The 20837-nt window shown below is 35.4% G+C and overlaps 3 protein-coding genes across 8 annotated transcripts in view; 2 read left to right on the top strand and 1 right to left on the bottom strand.

Annotated features, from left to right (window-relative positions):
- The window catches only part of LOC122632577 (formin-J-like), a 17860-nt gene extending 10405 nt beyond the window's left edge, over positions 1-7455 (top strand). For 2 of the 5 annotated variants that reach the window (XM_043819549.1, XM_043819546.1), the window contains exons 2-4: positions 67-159; positions 5020-6307; positions 6744-7455. In XM_043819549.1, coding sequence (XP_043675484.1) covers positions 67-159; positions 5020-6307; positions 6744-6910 — 1548 coding nt within the window. In that variant the 3' untranslated portion in view covers positions 6911-7455. Of the gene's footprint in view, positions 1-6; positions 160-5019; positions 6308-6743 lie in introns of those variants that run through there. The other 3 variants (XM_043819548.1, XM_043819547.1, XM_043819545.1) reach the window with 3 other exon arrangements.
- Positions 7456-10544: 3089 nt separating this feature from the next.
- Positions 10545-13640, bottom strand: LOC122632578 (probable isocitrate dehydrogenase [NAD] subunit alpha, mitochondrial). The gene is made up of 6 exons (XM_043819550.1): positions 13480-13640; positions 13051-13173; positions 12255-12427; positions 11756-11990; positions 11400-11678; positions 10545-11318 (listed from the first exon to the last, which is right to left on the bottom strand). Exons 1-6 carry the CDS (start codon positions 13504-13506, stop codon positions 11079-11081), a joined length of 1077 nt encoding a protein of 358 aa, XP_043675485.1. The 5' UTR covers positions 13507-13640; the 3' UTR covers positions 10545-11078.
- A 119-nt stretch (positions 13641-13759) lies between these two features.
- LOC122632576 (myelin expression factor 2) lies at positions 13760-18668 on the top strand. Of its 2 annotated transcripts, none has more exons than XM_043819542.1 (9): positions 13760-14355; positions 14516-15004; positions 15098-15394; positions 15475-15721; positions 15804-15980; positions 16060-16499; positions 16676-16811; positions 16948-17029; positions 17092-18668. In XM_043819542.1, the coding sequence occupies exons 2-8, from the start codon at positions 14606-14608 to the stop codon at positions 17001-17003; spliced, it is 1752 nt and encodes a 583-aa protein (XP_043675477.1). In that variant the 5' UTR covers positions 13760-14355; positions 14516-14605; the 3' UTR covers positions 17004-17029; positions 17092-18668. The 2 variants fall into 2 exon arrangements, with proteins under 2 accessions (XP_043675477.1, XP_043675479.1); XM_043819544.1 differs by having other exon boundaries at positions 13761-14355; positions 14632-15004.
- The last annotated feature ends 2169 nt before the right edge of the window (positions 18669-20837 follow it).

Here is a 20837-nt window from a genome sequence, read left to right as displayed (position 1 = left end):
TCTCTCTCTCTCTCTCTCTCTCTTTCTTTCTCTCTTTCTCTTTCTCTCATCGTTACCTCGCTCTAGAGATCCATAGATCGCTACTCCGACTTTGCGATCTTCGACGGAAGAAGATCAAGGAACGTGCACGTAAGGCTGGATTTTGAAGAAAGCGAACAGGTGAGAGTAAAACATTTTTCTTCCTTATTTTTTTCCTCGTTTAATTGCTCTTCTTTTTATTTTTGTATGTATTTTTTTTTTCTTTTTTTTTTTATATATATTTATATATTTTTCTATTTTAATCTTTCTTAGGAAATAATTGAGTTTCGAGGATTTCGAATTTAAATCGACGTATCTTTCTTCCTTTTTTTTTCTCTCTCCTCGGGCAACTCGTTCGAGATGATTTCGTTAAATGAAATAACACTATGATAAGATTCGAGAGATTCTTACACTATTCGTTGTGATTTTTTAGTGCGTGATAATTGTTACGGATCGACGGAAGGACGCTTAACGGTTCGCTTAGAAATCAGTTTTCTGTGTGTATATGTGGGTGTTTGTGTGTGCGTGCGTATATGGGCGATCGTGATTACGTTTGATATGCTCTACTCGGCTGGTTAACCCTTTCGCTCGTTCCCCAGTTATAAACGTACTACTCGTCAACTTGTTACTCGTGACGCACGTACCACTATCGGTTATCTTGTTTTTCAACAAAAAAAAGTGGTTCGTTGTTATTTCTACTTTGCACACCAATCGTGGTCGGTCGAACATTGCATGTTCTATGACGTATTTGCGATTGTATAAAAAAATCTGGACGGATCGTTTCCGTCGAAAAGAGAATAAAAAAAGAAAAAAAAGAAGAAAGCACAAAAAAGAAAAGGAAAAATTATTTACGATGACGGGAACGAAAAGGGTCGTGGTAAAAAGCTACACGACTGCTGCGTGTCCAACGAGATGACGTAAAACGCCTCGACACCTCGCGTTTGCTCGGTTTTTTTTTCGACGCGTATTTTCGCATTGGACGATTTGAACAAAAAAAAATGATAAAAGAAAAAAAAGGAGGCTTTAATTTATCGTCAAATGGACAGAGACGAAGGGTTAACAATGAGAGCTAGTATTATACGATCCATTGTTCGACGGACACATATTTTCCCCGATTTTTTCTTTCTTTTTTTCAAAAACTCATACCTATATCGTTCATATCGACATCAAATATCTACACAGGGACGCGTATTTCGCTGTTCGTTGAGCACCAGATTCGGAATATAATCGTTTCCACTTCCATACGATACGTGATCATGGTTACTATTCCATCGTAGAGCTACACAGCTAGTTTCGTTTGTTTGTTTTTAATTTGCCGTAGGAATTCTATTCGCTTTCAGTTCTTAAGAAGCGAGCCAACGGAAATTATACGTAATATTCGATTGTTATCTCGATGGATAATCGATCATAATGAATTACTTATTGGTTTACTTAACATATTAATTAGGGAAGACGACGTTCATTTGGCACGAGTATATTTCATTTTTCTCTTATGATAAGAAGATTAATAAATTTGATTTTTTTTCCTTCGCTCTAATTGAAAAAATAATTTCATTTTTTGCTCCTTTATTCTTTTTTTTTACAATTCATTCATTTATCCAATATTCTATGTCTTCATTCGTAGTATCGTATAATATTAGTTTGAATTAAAATAAATCTGATGGACGTTCATCGATCGAAAGTCCCATCAGTTATTAGGTTAATGACGAGCGCATTGAATTCTTCGCTTCTAATTACTCGTCGTCATTCAGTACTATTTTTTTTTTGTTTTAAAGTAACGCCTTGTTGAGCCTTATACATAGTTCCCGACGATCGAGGCTCGTCTTCTTCGTCTTCGTCTTCTTCTTCTTTTTCCTCTTTTTGTTTTTCTTCTTTTTAGCGAGGAACGAGGACGCAACGACGTCTTTCATCGACGTCTCTGCAGATTAACGGAATAGAAAAGAAAAAAGATTCCATTGCATCTGAAATTATTTCTTTCGCATCGTAGGTACGGATAGCCTTTGTCGAAACTCGTGCGCTTTGACAGCGGCATACTTTCCAACCGAAACATAGTAGAGACGTTCGAGTTATCTGAAGAATAGAGTCAAAAAAAAATAGAGAGAGAAAGAGAAAGAGAAAGGGAGAGAGAGAGAGAGAGAGAGAAGTAAACTGCGTTACAAGGGACGTTTCTCTTCGCTATGTAAAGAGAGAACATTTTTGCCAAAGACACGACTGTAATAAAAATGTTTATGCCGACGGTATAAAATACACAAGGTCTTTCTCGAAGAATACATATATCCCCACAAAAAGAAAAGTGAAATAAACGAGTTAAAAAAAGAAACGAGTAAGAAAAAAAGGAAGAAGAAAGGATCTCCGGAGGGATGTAAGATAGTGAATTATTAAATCTTCTTTCGGATTTTCCAAAATCATTTTCTTTCGCGTCGGAAATAAGTCGAATCTACACGTGGCTCCTACTAGAAGGGTAAAGGATTCGTCTGTACTGAAACGACACTGACCACTGATAACCATCGGCGTGTTCTCATTTAACATCCTTTAATACATTTTATTCGTTCTAGAAAGAAAAGGAATTTCGAGAGAGGAATATAAAAACAAAGCAAAACGGATTATAATCATAGCGACAACGCTTACCGACGGAGTCCGGCTTTGAAAATCGGATAGCCAAGGATAAAAGAAAAAAGATGGGTTGGAGAAGAAGGGTTTGGGTAGTTTGGAAGCGTAGACGTAGGAATGCAAATATTCGCGGGTACAGAGATTGAAACAATCCGCCAATTAGAATCGTCGACGTGAACGGGATTATGCAGATTCGTGATGGTTGGATGGGGGTGATGAGGGGTGCTAGGGGGTGGACCGAGGCGGGCTTGGATTGGCAGCTGCCGCCCTGCTCTCGCTTAATTCAATCCACCGAGTTGTCTTATGAATCGTAAACCCCCTTCCTACATTCTCTCGCGGTATTTCAACCCACCATCCTCTATCGTTTCTACCTCCGAGCTCTTTTAGGAAACTGCGTGAAACCGAAACTGCGCGCAGTTTCGACGTCTTCGAGGATTCTTCGAAGCGCGTCTCGCCTCGAGCGGAATAATAATGTAACATCGCTACCGTAAAGTTCCATCGGGCGGGGTTCTCCTTTTTTTTCTTTTTCCTTCTCTTTTTCTTCCTTTTTGTCTTAGTTTGTCGTCTTCTCGTCGCTGCGAAAAACCGAAGGAGAAGAGACGCCTGTGAGAGATGAAAGGAGCTATTAAGATCCTTCGAAAGAGAGAGAAAGAGAGGGAGGGAGAGAGAGAGAGAGAGAGAGAGGATAACGGAAAGGAAACAATAAAGATCTTCTTCAAGGAATCCGTCGAAAGGAAGCTCAGCCATTCGCGAAAGCTTTTACGTAAGATGTCGTCGCGAAAATTCGCTACGGAAATTAACTTTGATCCATGGAATAAAGATATTCGTCTGATTCGAAAATACGACCACATACATATTCACCATGATTTTTAAATCTCGTTTGATAGTCGAGAATATTCTATTGACAATTTAACAAAAATCTTGATTACGTCAAGGTTGCTGTCCCAATTCAGCTTCTTCCACTCTCTTCTTGTCATTTAAAGTACGTCTACGAATATGTCAGACAAATATTCGAAATTTCATTGGCAAAAGATCAAAAGAACATACATTAGAATCGATTAGAAAATAATTTACATATGCTACATATTCGTGAATCTTATAAAAAATCTGTTTTCACGTTTTCGCAGACTGTTATTGTCTCTTTTCTGAAATCTTTCCCTCCAGTCTCGACTTTCAACAATGTATCCGCGTAAAAAGAAAAGAAAAAACAACGGCAGTAAAAGAAAAAGAAAAAGAAAAGGAAAAGGAAAAATAAAGGAGAAAAAAGAGAATCAGCTGAGCGAATAGATACGACGAGGAAGGTAAAGTCGGAGTACAAAGAAGAACGGTAGCTCGTTTTGTTTGCTAGAATGTTTCGCGACGATAAAGATAGACGGAATTATGGCCGCAGTGCGCCGGACACCGGCGACTGGCTCGTATTTATCACGAAGAGTAAAACTGACAGCAGTCCATTTCCCGTTCGTCCTGCCTGTCTGGCTGAACATAATATCTCCTGACGAAACAACGTGGACGTCGTTTGTTTAGGAAACAATGGACCGAAACAATACCCGATCCCTCCTCGGTACGCGGACACGGATACGGACCTCTATTCTACCCTTCCACGATTCGTTGCTCCTTGCTCTTTCCATCGTTAAAGAATCTTTCATCGACTTAAACCTTCTACCACTAAGAAAAATGACACTTTTCTTTTCGTATCGTTGCACTCTCACGAGTTATCCTCGTTAACGACGTGAACACCACCTTATATTTTGACATTTATTCGAACGTTAGCTTCTCTTCTCTTTCTATTTGTGTCATTGATATGGACGGAGAAAACAGGATATAAAAGAAAAAAAAGAAAAAAATGAGGTCGAACGTCAGCACTCGTTCGATGGAATCATTCGAACGACCGGATCGTTTTAACGTCGTTAAGAGATCGAGAGTCTCTCTTCGAGGAGAAATCCTCCTAAGTTTTCCGAGAATTCATTCTCAAAAGGCATCCGACCGAAACAGAGCGTGCGCTTGACAGAAATTAGTAATCCCTAATGGATGATTCGATGCGAGACCGCGTCGTAAGGCTTTGCCTAACTTCATATAGGTATTACTTCCTCCTTGGTCTCGGTCTTAACAGCGGCAGCTATTCGATTAATTTCAAGAGACAATAGTAGCTCGCTTCCACTCCGTCGATTTACAGCTTACCGGCGAACGCTTCTCATCCTTCCTCCTTCTTGATAGATCCAACAATACAAGTGTTCTTCCTTGGATTTTAAAGAAACATTTTTCGATCTTCTCTCGCGAAAGAAAAAAATAAGGAAAAAGAAGGAAAATTTTGTTACGTTCCATCGTATTTCTCTTTTTCTTTCTTTCTCTCTTTCTCATAAAAAATTTTCAACGAGAAAATTTCTCATCAAGGACAGATCGAAGATGACGACAACGACGGGTGATCCATCGACTTTGAAGACACCAGCCTCGTTGTCGGGAGGTGATCTGGTCTCTCGTTTATTGGCAGCGACACCACCGTACTTGTACAACGTACCGCTCACACCTCATAGTTTCTTCTTCAGTGAAATGTTGAGGTCGTTCGTTCAAGCCAAAGCCGAAGCCACGTCTTCGACGGCGAACGGTACTAGCACGCCGAGACGTCGTAAGAGATCTTGGCGAGACGCTCGTGACAGGCCACTCGAACTTACGACGAAGGAAAGAACGCATCATCATCATCATCATCATCACCATCATAATCATCATCAATCTCAACAGGACAAATATTATCATGGACAAGCGCAACAGCTGTCGCAGCAACAACTAGACGCTCGCTTGGAGAACAGAACTAAACAGAGCGAAACTTATGAGACCGATAACAAGGTAAACGTGTTCGATCAAAAAGCAAGCTTCGGTGGAGATATTTTGAAGTCGGTCGACGAGACCAAATCAGAATTTGTGAAACAGAGTAAGAACTTTTTCGACGAACGGCCCTGCCACTTCGAGCAATCTCACTCACCGGAAACTATTTTTCCTGCTGCCGAATTACAAAAAGTTAAGCCGGAAGAACAACAGCAGCAACAGCAACAACAACAGCAGCAGCAACAGCAGCAACAACAACAGCAGCAACAGCAGCACGGCGATCGCAAAAATTGTAATTATGGCGATAGAAACGGTTACGACGAACGTTCCAAAAATACTGTTACCGTTCCAGATTTACCTTTACTCACCGATCAGAAAAAGCTCGATTTTTCGAGGAACTTTCTTCCAGGACTTTCCGGAAGAGGATGCGAAGTTTTTCAGGGTGTTAAAGGGTTTGGTTTACCCGGTAACGTCTCAAATTCCGAATTTCTACCCAGTCCACTCTGGTATCCGCCATATCCTATGCCACAATCCTATCCTGGCATAGATCCCTTACACTTTTTTATCGATCTTCGTGTCTCTGGACATATATGGGATCGTAAGCTCAATGAGAGGCAGTTACCTTTCAAAAGCAAGCACTGCTCGGCTTTTAGCGTTCCGCAATCAAAGGAATACGGTAATCGCCCATTGAATCTTACAAGGGACGAAGCTAGTACGTCTAGAGCCATCGACGAAAATCTCCATGGCACCAATTACATTTTGAAGCATCTCAGTAAGACGTACAGGGATATACAGAAAACGAAAGTTTCGAGGCAGGAGACGTCGGAAAATGATGAGATTAAACAAGGACTGTCAGAAAGTAAGTTTGCATTCGCTCTTTTTTCTTTCTTCTTTTATGTGCGTGTGCGTGCGTGTGTGCGTGCGCGTGTGGGTGTATTTATTTTTTATTGACATATTTTATTAACGCGTTTAATGCAATCATTCGTCTACTATTTTCCTTAATTTTTTATAAACAAGGAAAATTCATTATCATAGTCTCGTTAAAATATTTTAAATAGTAAAATATTTTAAATATTATGTTTGTAAAATTGAGATTATATATTCCTCGTTAAACGCGTTAACTCATAGAGAAAAGAAAAACATAAACAAATAAACATTCGTCGCTCACGTAGTTACATCACTCTTCGAGTCGTCTTTCCTTGTCAATGTAAATATTAAGTTGGGAAAAAAGAAAACATAAGACGTATAAGTCAATATACCGACGTACGATTACCTCAGTCGTTTCTCGAAAACAGGCGAGGACTCATCGAAACAAGAAGACGCTAGCAATTCCTCCGGCAGTAAAGAAGACGAGAGAAAGGATCTACGTGCTGTAATTGGTCTCGAATTGGTAGTAGACTACGTGAAGGAACCAAAAGGGGACCCTTCGACGGAACAAGCTGCACGAGTTAACACGGAGTAATTTGTGAAAGTGCCAAAGGTGATCTTAGATTTGTTCTTTATTAATAATTGTAACATATTGCTAGAATCATCGATAAATCTCCGATTAATATTACATTCGAATTTTGTCTCTCGCGATTATCTTAAGAAACGAGATTAATAATCTTGACGTTTTTCATCCCTTCGAACTTGAAATAAATCGCGTTATCTATTTAAACAGAAATCATCTATTAATCGTCTCTAATATACTCGAAAGTATATCTTCTTAAGCTTTCGTTGGTTTTCAAAGAGTAACGCAAAACCTCTCGTATCTTTCCTTTCAAGCTAATCACGGAGAAAACAATCGATTATCGCGACTTTAACGAGTCAATCCCTAGTTATAACAAGGAGGATTTTTTTTAGCTACCTCCATGGGACTTGGAATGGTCCCTTTCCGAATTCAATTGTATGTGATATGCACTGTAAATATGATAGTAGTATTCCGATGTATCTATATGTATCAATAGAGTATGGGTAGATTATGATGAACGTGTAAATTGTCGTAATAAATCTGATGTGATTTAGATAGCCTCTCTTTCTCTCTCTCTCTCTCTCTCTCTCTCAATCTATCTAATAATCTAATATTCCGTTTCATTTTCTTTTAAATCGTAGTAAACAAACAAGTTCAAACAAGTTTCTTGCTGGATATATTATAGAATACAGAATGTTTTGTATACATATATGCGTATGTTTAGTTGCGTATATACACACACACACACACACATATGTGTGTGATGATCTCATTGAAAAACAGCTTCATTATTTATTTTCTTACGTTTGTGATAAGAAATTGTAACACACGAATGATACAAAAGCAACGTCTAGCGTCATTAATGGATTTTTTGCTCAGTTGTATGTCTCTTTGCTGTTTTCAATACTATACGTCTCGTTATAACCGAAAGGACACTTGGTGACACGTATAAATACGAAGTACCAAGAACTTGAATATCGCATGAATATCATATTTCGCTGATTGTCCACACTAATAATCTCATACCGTGTTTTTTAACGTATCTTTCCTTACAAGCGCGTGTACGGACGAGTTTTATTTTACATCGACTATCTTATTTCTTTATCTTTTCTTATTTCTTTATTAATATCTTATCTCTACGATCTATCAAGGATAACAAACTTCGGATTCATTTATTTGAATAGATCCTACCGTGGATTTATTTTTTTCTTTTTTAATGAAATTTTTCATAAATGTATAGATACGAATGAATGGTTCTTTTGTAATTGGAATAACGTCAGATATTAAACACGTTTTCTTTTCTTTTCTTTTTTCTTTGTTTTATATTATTAAGTACAATCGTTATCTGTAGAAAATAGAAATTGAAGAACTAGTATTTCTAAAAAATGAAAAGTTGTTAACGATAAGCGAGCACGTGAAAACGAATTGATATTATTGTATATAGCAATGCGTTACATAATTGAAGATTACTCTTACGGATAGATATTATACCAAAGCATAGATAATATTCCCTAGAAAATTAATTAGTTAACGCGTTCTTCTTCGTTTACATTTAAAACTAGAGAGAAATTACTCGCTTAAATCATCCTGTTATTATTCAAATTTAAGCGTAACATCGATTGTAAAAAAAAAAATATCACATCGTTGTTTTTAATAAAACGATCCTGATTTAATTTCATTGATCTTTCTGCGTTAAATCATAACTCGTTAGATCGAATAGCTTGCGATATAATGAAAACATAGTTTCGTAATAATAACAATAATAATAATGATATTAATAATAATAATAATAATTGTAAACAAATGATAGACAAGAGAAAAGTAATGGAAAGCTTACGTAGCCCGAATATTTTCTAATGAATGCTTGATTACGAATGTAATTCTACATGCGATAATTAATTCCAAGTAAGACGATTAAGGGGTGTCCTCCTCCTCTCACCCCTCCACTCGCCATAGATAGAGACGGTAAAGCCAATAATATTTCCACAACGACGATGTTATAAAATATGCATGGTACCGTTCAAAAAAAAAAAAAAGAAAAAAGAAAAAACGAGGAAAAAGGAAAAAGAAAAGAAAGAAAAAGTAAAGGAAAGGAGATAAAACGAAGGAAAGTATTGTTCTAGGTGCATAAATCTTCGCGAGTAGTAACGCACGAACGAATATTACAATTCACGATATTTCCTTTTTACGTGACACAGCCTAGTGGATTTTAATAACGGTGGCATATAGATCAGAAGAAAAGTACGAAGAGGAAGAGGAACGAACGTGTGAATATATCGGAAACGATTGCGAGAGCGTAAAAAGAAGAAAAAAAAAAAAAGAGAGAAAAGAAATAATAATCGCGTGAAGATCGTTCAGAATTGATCATCGATTACATTTGAAAGCATTCTTTGCTTCAGAAGTGCTAAGCGATTTTGGATTGTCAAAGGGTAAAGGTGGTAGGAGCTATGCCGCGACTTGCACATTATTGAGACGCGAAAAGAGATTAAAAACGACTCTTTTTTTTTTTGTTTATTTTTTTTTTTTTGCATTTTCCTTTTTTTCCAAAGGATCGCTTCCATTGACTGGGGGTGCATTGCGGCAAGTCCTGAATAATGCATGAAATTTGTACCCTAGAATCGAATCGCTTCTCGTCACACCAACGGCACGAGACGACAAGAGAACGGGCATAAATCTAAATAATTTCAACCCTCGAATTTTTATTATTCCTATGACTACGCGACGGGTTCCCGTCGTTGAATATGCATATGTCGCTTTCCACACTTCGCTCGAGTGTGTTCTACCTTTGTGTCAAAACACTTCGTGATACCTAGAATCAGCAGCATCATCTCTTGATATCCCGATCTCCATTTTACCAGCTATTCATAACGCTCGAGATAATCCACGGATTCGTCGATTCCTTATCCTGTTTCTTTTCTTACTTTCTCCCAAAAAATCTCTTATTCTTTATTAATATTATAGACGTTAAATGTAACGCGAAACGTTCCTGTCAGCCAAGAAGAAACGCCATCGCTCGTAGATCAAAGAGAAACTCTAATATCGAAAATTTACAATGTCCATCATTATTCACTCGTGGAATCTCGATAAATCACAGACAGGATTAACGAGCAGCGAAGATGACACTGAATCCCTTGGATTCTCCGTACCTCCTTTTTCCTTCGTCTTCCCGTTCACAGGACCGATGAAATATAGCCAACAACTTTTCTCATATTTGAGAGTTTTCTTGAGAAGCATACTGTGTTCCATGGAAGAGAACGGCGTAAGTAGGAGGGGAGTTATGAAGTGGTTGGGACGAGTGCTATAACGTAACACCAAGTAGGGTGAAGTTACCGAGTGTTTATATCCAGGAGCCTTCCTTTTTCTAGACGTTATATTCCCTTTTTCATGACCCTTCCTCTTTTTTTTTTTACACCCACAACCATGTAAATCCAACTTCACTTTCGTCCTTCATATCTTCGCATTACGACGTCGCACGTCCTTTTACCTTTTTCTTTCTTTTTCAAATTAATGGAAATGTAATATCTTTGATTTTTATTTCGATAGACGAGATTTGTCTATGAGAAATGAAAAGTAAACGAATATGTGCGATACAAAGATAAAATGATGGAGAAAAAGGTATATATATGTATAAATAAAAACTCATGTGTTTGAAGTTTTTTCCTTTATATTTTTTATTTTTATTTGTTCATAATACTGCACAATGTTGACTTCTGAAACTTTTTTTTCAGCACACTTTGCATAACAATTTTATTTAAAAGTATAATACAGAGTGCATCTACACATTAATTTGTACAAACTAATCTTTATGAAGTCTACTAGGATCCTTTATCTACCAGTAAACGATATGTAACAATCAATGCGAATAGAAAAATACACGGCGATTGCTACGCGTTTACTTGGAAATTCGCATGTAACGAGATATATGAGGTAAATGCCATAGCAAACTTAGGGCAAATCTTCGGTATATATAATTACATATTTTTACATTAAATTATTAGGAATTGTACTTCCTCTTTTGTAAAATATATGATTAAATTGGACTGTAAATTGATACTGAGCAAAATTATATGGATCAACTTATGATACTATGTTTATTAAGTTGAAACAGCGTTACCGCATTAAAAGATCACGAATTCTACGAGTATTTGGCAGTTCGTATTTAATTATTTTCTAACGCTATTTATTTTGTTTGTGCAGAAACTCTTTTGCAAATTTCATTAGTATATTCGCTACATTTTGCAGATCCTCCAAGATCACCAGTCAAATATTTGGCTTCTTTAATAGTGTCATACGCAGCATTTTCTATAATTCGCGCATGATCGTTCAATCCCATATATTTTAACATCATTACGGACGATAATAATAACGCTGTAGGATTAGCTTTATCTTGACCCGCAATGTCCGGTGCAGTCCCATGCACCTATATTTACGAATAATTATTTTAATCGAGTTGTGAAAGGTAATATTCGTAAATAAATAAATATAATATTTTAAAACATACCGATTCAAAGAGAGCACCATTAAGACCAATATTTCCACTAGGAGTAAGTCCAAGACCGCCTACAAGCCCAGCACACATATCGGATAAAATGTCACCATAAAGGTTGGGCATGACAAGAACATCATATTGACTTGGATCTTGTACCATATTTAAGCACACTGTATCCAAATACTTTTCTTCAAATTTTATGTCTGGGAATTTTTGAGCAGCATCCCGACAACATCTAAGGAATAAGCCGTCAGACATACGCATAATATTTGCTTTATGTACTGCGGTTACCTACAACAATATACAATCCTTGAAATATCATCTGCAATCATTATTCAATTGATTTTTATTATCAAAGACAGTCTTACCTTTTTTCTGTTATTATCCTTAGCATATTGGAAAGCAAAATCTGCTACTCTACTAGATGCTTCTTCTGTGATTAATTTAATACTTTGTACAACACCTTCTACAATCTCATGTTCTATACCTGAATATTCTCCTTCTGTATTTTCTCTGATTGTTACTACGTCTACATTATCATATAATGTTTTATATCCTTCCAAAGAACGACATGGTCGTACATTAGCATATAAATTGAATTCTCTACAAAAGAAAAATAATTGAGTTTATTGATTTATAAAATATATCATTCAGATTCATTCATGGAAATAAGCATGAATGATACTATGCTACAAATATTATTTAAAGTACATCAAATAAGTTGTTATCTATATTTGTCATGATGCTTCTGATTACATAACTACAGAATTATTAAAACCAGCTGTATTAAGAAGAAGATAATATTTTCAAACAACCAAGAATAAAATTATACTATGTTTGATTACACAATGATAAAGAGAAACTCACTTTCTTAACGCAAGATTTAAAGATCTGTGACCTTTTCCTATTGGGGTCATGAGAGGTCCTTTTAAACCAATTTTATTTCTATTAACCGAATCGATAGCGGCTTGTGGAATGCCAAATTTTCCATCTGGACCTTTTACAGGTGTTACATCCACTGATTCCCATTCTATTGGTACCTGTCATTACAATGAAACGTATTATCACAATACGTAATATTAAATATAATTAAAAAAAAGATTTTATATTTTTTATAAAAAAAAGCCACTTGTATTTATTTTAGAGACATTAAATCATTTAAAAAAATTGTATACTGTATATATATATATGCACACACACACACATACACACACATATATATATATATATATATATATAGAGAGAGAGAGAAAGAGATTCAACATGGATTCTCCTGATATGACATAACACTCTGAACATATATGTTTGAATCATTTAAAAAAAAAAAGAGAAGAAATTATTTAGAATGAAAAAACAAAAACTAGTAATAGTTATAGTAAAAGCACATTGAATAAGATATAATTGTATAAGAGAAAGATTAAAATAAACGCTATGAGGGGTTAATGCTAGAACAAATTGGGTCACCTTGCAAAATATAAACCAATATTGTCCTTTAAAGAAGAAACAAATTTGAGAACGTCTTTGTGTTATCTAATATTTTGAGAGAGAGAGAAAAAGAAAGAAAGAGAGAGAGAAAGAGAAAAGGAATCGGAAGATGCGTAAGATCGATGGAACAAGTACGTTCGCAAAAAAAAAAAGACACATATATATACACGAGTCTTACCTTCGCAGCATCAAAAATCTTCTGTACGGCAGTGGATATCTCTGGACCAATTCCATCTCCTGGTATAAGAGTACATTTACGAAGATTGCTGCAGAGGCGTACATTGCCAAGTTTTGGAGAGATCTGTCCTCGGAAAATCCAGAAAACGATTCAATTCTGTACGATGACATTTTGTCAGTTTTGTTATTTCGTATTGTATGAATGGAAAGGAAATCAACACCTTGCGATATATATTTAATGGATATTGTAAATGGATTTCTTGAAATATATCGAAATCTTGAAATATATAGAAAACGATCGAATAGTCTTATGAGAGTAGTCGAGCCAATATAGGGAATATTCTAACCTTTCTATTCGAAAATACGACAATATTAGATAAACGATACAAAGATTAATAGAAAGACTTTTGAAAGGCACGTGTTAACTTACTGCTTTTTTTATCCACTGGCCTGCCATTATCTTAACGTAAACTTTTATATAAAAAAATGAATCTCTACTATACCGAAACGAAGTTGCGCACGTCAGAAGACTCGTAAAGCAAAAGCAAAAGGAGAAAGAACGAATGGGCGATTCTCATTGGTCGACGTATCTCAATGTCTTCTGCTATTCGGAAACGGAAGATAGCGGACGATATTTGTTTAAAGACGAACGGTGGCTCCACGGTATATATTTGAATTAAGATTATATTCGCGTCATTATTTTTTATAAAACAATAAAAACGAGCTTGTACAACGAGAAGATAGAAACGTTGATAGGTTATTTCGAGATAAGTTTCACAGTTTGATATTAGGGAAGGTTTCAATTACGATTCGAGTAAATCCGAAATAATCGAGATCAAAATTATTATTTCCCGCTGTAACACATATCTTTAAATTCGATCAGTAATTGGTCGATGAAACTAAGAAACTTGTGATTTCATTCTAACTGGTAGTTTTATCGGAAGTTAAAAAATCCTTTTAAAACTTTAACGATAATAGTTCGATAATACCTGGAAATAACGTGATTGATATCGTTATCTTATCGCGCTTAATACTATATATCAATAAGAAGAAAATTTTTTGCGAGTTTTTAACCTATCGTATTCATATTTTACATGTTCGCAAATTTACTTTTGAATTCATTGGTTTCCGGGATTTTATAACTTCCGTTGACAGCCATTTTATAAGACGCTTCTCGTGCTCGCGTATGTTTGCTTCTATTTTCAGTTTGACTCTTTTGTAACCTCGGAACTTAAGGTAGATTATCTAGGACTTCCTTTGTTAATCGTTATTTCACGTAAATAACAAGGATGATCAAAGTTGAGGAGTAAGTGAAACAATGAATATTTTTTCAAACATTTCCATGAAAATTTTACCGTCGGCATGCGATATTCCATTGTATTACTAATATTAACCGTTTCGTGCATTATCGTTTTATATAATGATATTATATTTTGTGTGCTTCTAAATTAAATTAGTATTTGTAGATGTTGATTCAAAGTACTACTTGTAATTAAGCTTTCTTTGTTTTATACGGTGGTGTATGATTATATTCGTTAAGCGATATTTTTCATATCATGTTCAATATTCTGTTAAACAACAGAGCACAAATTCCAAATGATGATGAAAGAGACAGAAGCAGAGAACGTGATCGGAATCGTCGATCGGATAGACAAAATCGTATCAATTCGACTAGCCGCGATCGGAGTAGAGAGAGAAACGATCGTGGCGGCAGAAAAGCTTCAGATAGAAGAATTTATGTATCAAATATACCATATGACTTTCGATGGCAAGACTTGAAAGATTTATTTAGAACGGAAGTAGGCAAGGTTGCACACGTTGAACTATTTACGGATGAAAATGATAAGCCTCGTGGTTGCGGTATTGTAGAATTTGAAGATGCAGAATCAGTAAAGATTGCTGTTGAAAAAATGCACCGTTATGATACGAAAGGAAGAAAATTAGTCGTGAAAGAGGTAACTCAAAACGGTTATGTAACACCTTCAAATAGAATATCATATTATGAAAAGTACAATTTAACCGATTTGTTGACGATTTATTTTTTGCAGGACTTTGATGTTGAGCGTGATAAATATGGTCGATTAGCAACAGCTCGTAATAACGATAGACCAAGAGACGATAGGTTTAGAGATCCCCCTCGTCAGCAAGGAGGTGGTAGACAGAACATGCCTGCACCTAGCGGTGGTGGCGGTGGTGGAGGTGGAGGTGTTGGCGGCGGCGGCGGTGGTGGAGGTGGAGGAGGCGGTGGTGATAATAAGTTTGGTAATACGTATGGTCTCAGTACACAATTCTTAGAATCTTTAGGCATCAATGGACCTTTGGTTACAAGAGTTTTTGTAGCAAATGTAAGTGTGTTTTACCGTCAGTAAATATATATAACAATCGTAAAATATATTACTCTTCATATTTTTGTTGTTCTTTTCAGTTGGATTATAAAGTGGACGAAAAGAAATTGTTAGAAGTATTTAAATTAGCTGGAAAAGTTTTACATGTTGAATTAGGCAAAGATAAAGATGGAAAGTCTCGTGGTTTTGGAGTTGTGGAATATGATCATCCAGTGGAATCTGTACAAGCCATTTCAATGTTACATAATCAACAACTTTATGACAGACGAATGACAGTAAGGCTCGATAGAGCAAACGAACCAGATATGCCACCAAAATTACCAGAAGGTACGATTTTTATCGATATAACAAAGTTCTCACGTTAATACATCTATACATTTCAATGCAATTACACTTTAATATAAACTAGGCTTGAAGGGCATTGGAATGGGATTAGGAGCAGGAGGAAACAGATTAATGGATGTAGCTCGAAACATTCCTAGCGTACAAGCCAACAATCCACCGGTTGTAAATCCTATCTCTGCTCCTGTTTTGGCTGCCGGTGCTTTTGGCGCTGGATTAAATAATGTTGTACCTGCACAATTAGGTATGCTGCGAATATTTAATCATCGACTGTATATAGATATATGAATGTATTTATTCACACTCACTTCTCTTTTTTTTAGCATCTGCATTGACAAATTCAAATGCAGCAGCACTTCAAGCGAGTCTTGCTGGTGGTTTAGGCGCGAACCTAACTACAAGCTCTTTACTGAATTCGTCTTTAACAAACGAACTGGCTTCCAATTTGAATAGCTTTGGTGGTGGAGTTGGGGGTTTGTCAGGATTACAAGCATCTTTAGCTGGTGGACAAGGAAATAATTCTTTTGCACCAAGAGGTTTATCTAAATTAGATAACGACATAGGATTTGGTGGTAACAATGCTTTTGGAAGTTCATCATTTGGTGGTGGCAGAGATTTTGATGGGGGCTTCAACAGAGGGGATGGGGATCGCGTGTCTGGCGGAGGTGGTGCATTCTCCGGGAATCAAGGACAAGGTGGAGGTGGTAACAGACAAAATGCTAATGGTTCTCGACCGATGTCAGATACCATTCTTATAGGAAATGTAAGTATATCTCGAAAGGTTTTACGTGACACGATTAATATTACTAAGGATGAATATCAGCATGTTATTGTATTATTTGCTTCTGCTCTTGTAGAATACGCTCTTGTAGAACGTACGTTCGATCGAAAATAATAACAAAATAGGTCGGTTGAAAACATGTATTCTTTTGATTACAGTTACCTCCTAATACTACGTGGCAAATGTTACGTGATAAATTTCAAGATGTTGGCGAGGTGAAGTTTGCAGAAATGAGAGGTACAGATATGGGAATGGTACGATTCGTCTCTGAGTGGGATGCGGAGCGAGCAGTGTGTATCCTTTATGAAAGAAAAACACGTATCGTGTTGTGATGTGTGTGTGCATATATATATAATATATATATATATATATATATATATATATATTTTTATAACATACGAGTATTTTCCTTGATTTATATCCTTTATAGCGATGATGAATCGGTCACGTATCGATGGCAGGACAATCGACGTACGCTTGTATTAACGAAAGAACTACTACATCGATCAAAGGTAACGCTAGTACGAATTAATATTCGCAGAATTTGATGCTTGACAATAACTTATTGATGCAGCTAGAGGAGACTGGGGTTTGCTATGTCGTCTGCAGCATTGTTCCGCTCCCGATGACAATACTTGAAATTCATCGTAGTTGTGTGGCAGAACGTAGGACAGTGAGTGAGAAGTAATCTGTCGTTGGAAGAACAACAGTCGTGTTGTATACCTGTTCAACGTTGAAACGCTCGTATTGACGGCTAATGGTCAGCCTTCTTTGACGTAACCGTCTTGTTCTAAATTCTACACCGTCAGTTATCGTTCCTTTTTACAGTCGAAAACGTTCACTTCTAAATCAGCTTTCTTCGAGTGATCGATACATAGTTTAGTTTGTTAGGTTTAGGTTCGTAATGTTCTTACATAGTCCATAGGTTTTTTTCAGTATATAGGCTATACTATTTACAGTAATCAGTAAAAAGTAGCTTGTAAGTTTATTTCATAGTTGTCACACGATGAGAGTAAGAGAGAGAGAGAGAGAGAGAGAGAGAGAGAGAGAGAGAGAGAGAGAGAGAGAGAGAGAGAGAGAGAGAGAGAGAAAGAGAGACGACTCAATCGGTTTTCTGACATTCCGGTCTAAAGTGACGCTCTGGTCGTTCGCAAACAGGTCAACCAAACAGGGACAAGATAATTTTTTTGTCGAATATTAATACTTAAATCTGCACGGCTGTCACGAATGTTAAGAGTTAAATTTTCGATCAGATGATAATCCATCTATATTAGATACTCGTCCAACGACTCAATTCTTATACGGATAGTAAATATCTGTCGTTTTATTCTAATGTCAGTTTCTCTCATATACATCGGTTCTTATGCCTAATATGTAACTAGATGTATCGTGGCTCGACAGGGAACAATTCTCCGCTCCGTTCACCTTTGAAATTTATTTTTTTTTGTTATCCAGTGTTATCCACGCTGCATACTACATCGTTGTAATTATTTTGGAGATTTAAAGAGCATAAACCTTTTTATTTCGCTTTAGGAAGGTCCCTTTCGGTTCAATCGCTCTGAGACTTCAGCGAACGAACATTGGATGACTTTATGCCCTAAATTTGCTAGAATTGTCTTACGTATTGTGCACAATTATATGTTTACCAAAAAATATAAAACACGTTTATATAATATATATATATATATGCATATGTATATATATAATATATTACACACATATATATATATATATAATATATATATTATATATATGTGTGTATAACGTGAAACGATTTCTGATGTTTCGTGCTTTTTATATCAATAAAGAAGATATATATATATATATACATATATATACATACATATAAATACGTATATATATATATATGTATGTATGTATGTATGTATATTATTAGAACACTATTTTACGATAATAATAATAATAATAATAATAATACTTCTCGCGCGAATCTATTCTTTGGTAAACATATTTCTTCTCGCCATGTAGATTTCGAGGAACATTCTCTGCGCATTGTGTAACACTCTTGTATAACCACAACCTCATTAATAGTGATTGAATAAAGTCCACATCCATTTTGACAACAAAAAAGAAAAAAAAAAGAAAAAAAATATGAGAAAAAAGAAAAGTAAATAATAATATGCTGTGGTCGTTGTGTGTTTTATTTTTTGTATTGTTGCGTGTCTCTTACCATTTTAAGCAGGTTGTGCTTTGTACCGAGGAAAAGTTTCCATCTATTTTCACGAAAGAGCTATTCGAGGGATGTCGGATGAATTTGCGGTGAAAAGCTTTGTGATAACAGACGAGTTTCGACGATTACGTTTGTAACGAAATTCTACGATATGTGTGTTTAATATATTTCTCCATCGAGACGTTCGTTCCGGAGCTTTCCATAAACTCGGATCTTTCATGTGGTGCACTTCGTAATCTGCAAAATTGGAAACTCTTTTATAATACGGCAGGTGAGATTAATTTTCAGGTGACTTTCGTTAAACTTCTTTTTTATCTTTGCGATATCCTTCAAGAGGAAAGAGTTTCGCCCAAGAAACTTATATAGGATCATCCGTCGTTTATCTCCCCTCCTACCGCCTCATTTGTTTCTGTTTCTTTTTCTTTTTCTTTCTTTCTTTTTTCTTTTTATTTTTTAAATAAACTTTTATTTATTTATTGTTCATTTATTTATTTATTTATTTATTTATTTATCTATTTATTTATTTATTTATTTATTTTTTTATTTTTGTAATACATCAACAAGACATCGTTAATGTAATATTCGTATCGTAAATCGTACATCGCTGTCATCGGATTGTTCTCTTCCTCTAAACACTTTGTTACTGTTGTACAAGATTGTAAATTTTGGAATATGGTTCCCGATGAAGATTTCAAAAAAAAAAAGAAAAAAGAAAAAGGGATTGTGTTATCATATTTCCTCTCTAACATAGTGGTTGATCTTTAAGCAGATTTAGTATCGTCGACACCTATCCTAGGAATCCAAAGTGTTTGTTATATCATCATGGAGATGAGAATTAGTACAATGTACTCCTAGATCTTTAGTTAGATGTTTCTATGCTAATATATATATATATATATATGTATATACATGTGTGTATATATACATATATATATATTTATATATATACGTATATTAATATAAATATATATTATGTATTAATATACATACTATACGATATACATTATATATTAATATGGTATATATATATGTAAAGAGAGAGAGAGAGAGAGAAAAAGAGAGATACGTTTATGGGTAAGTTTGTCCGATGAAGTTTTACATATTTCGTTCTGTTTTTTTTTTTTATCGATGCTGAGGAATATCCACATTGGGAATATTTTAGTACGGATCGTTAAACTTACATTTATGCTACAAATATTATTTCCCTTCCGAGTGTGATGGATTTTTGTGATAACGATCGTTATAAATTATTCTCTCTGTCGTCTCAACATTTTCTATCTTTTTACACGAATTGTGTAAATTCGTACACGTTTGTCTTTCTATATTAATATATGCCTGTGTGTGTGTATATATTGTGTGTATGTATGTACGTGCGTGCATACGTCCGTACGTGCGTGTTAGGAACTTCAAGTTCGAGCACAATAATTTTTGCAACTTCACGATATTTTCTCGTAACGTCGACAGATTTGTTCGTGTTTTTAATAATCGAATCGTTGATATGTGTAAACGTTTAAGGAAGTTTCTCTTTTTTTTCTGATCGATATAAATGTTTATATCAAGTAAAATGGAGGAGAGGATTGACGCACGACGATTGATAACAATTTGATAACGATTCAATATCGCGTTTTATATGGACGAGTACATTTTATGTTATCATATATACGTATTCACATAAGTTATATATTTCAGATAATTTTATTACTTGGATTAAAAAAACTAGGTAAGTTTGTCTGTAGTTTGACGAACATTGATTTCATATGTCTCTGTTATTCTTTTAGGAAACACTTCATCCAGGTGGCATGTTTTTGTCGAATGGTAAGTGGTATATGTGCGTATATATATATATAGACACACACACAAACATACATACAGACACATATACAATACATCTGTCCTTAATTTACGTGAAGTGTTCATTCCATGTAGTTGTTTTTTTTATACGGATAAAAATCGCGAAAATTGAGTTTGCCAGTATGAAAAAAAGAAAAAAGGAAATATTATAGAGAGAAAAATTCAGTATAAGTAATACAAATATTTATTCAGCACATACATTTTTACATATAGGTTTGTAAAAAGAAAAAAGAATTATACAAGATATATATAATCATGTAAAAATGATAAGAATTTTA

Source organism: Vespula pensylvanica, chromosome 10, assembly GCF_014466175.1.
Source record: "Vespula pensylvanica isolate Volc-1 chromosome 10, ASM1446617v1, whole genome shotgun sequence".
In the NCBI taxonomy this organism is placed as follows: domain Eukaryota; kingdom Metazoa; phylum Arthropoda; class Insecta; order Hymenoptera; family Vespidae; genus Vespula; species Vespula pensylvanica.
Note: the sequence above shows the minus strand (reverse complement) of the source record. Positions and strands in the feature narration are given on the sequence as shown.

Excerpts from the sequence above, each read along its gene's own strand:
- LOC122632578 (XM_043819550.1), bottom strand. The coding sequence starts at position 13,506 with ATGGCAGGCCAGTGGATAAAAAAAGCA. Across the intron at positions 12,428-13,050 it reads AGATTTTTGATGCTGCGAAG|GTACCAATAGAATGGGAATC; the intron begins GTAAGACTCGTG and ends TTGTAATGACAG. Across the intron at positions 11,319-11,399 it reads ATGGTGCTCTCTTTGAATCG|GTGCATGGGACTGCACCGGA; the intron begins GTATGTTTTAAA and ends TCGTAAATATAG.
- LOC122632576 (XM_043819542.1), top strand. The coding sequence starts at position 14,606 with ATGTTCAATATTCTGTTAAACAACAGAGCACAAATTCCAAATGATGAT. Across the intron at positions 15,395-15,474 it reads CAAGAGTTTTTGTAGCAAAT|TTGGATTATAAAGTGGACGA; the intron begins GTAAGTGTGTTT and ends TGTTCTTTTCAG. Across the intron at positions 16,500-16,675 it reads ATACCATTCTTATAGGAAAT|TTACCTCCTAATACTACGTG; the intron begins GTAAGTATATCT and ends TTTTGATTACAG.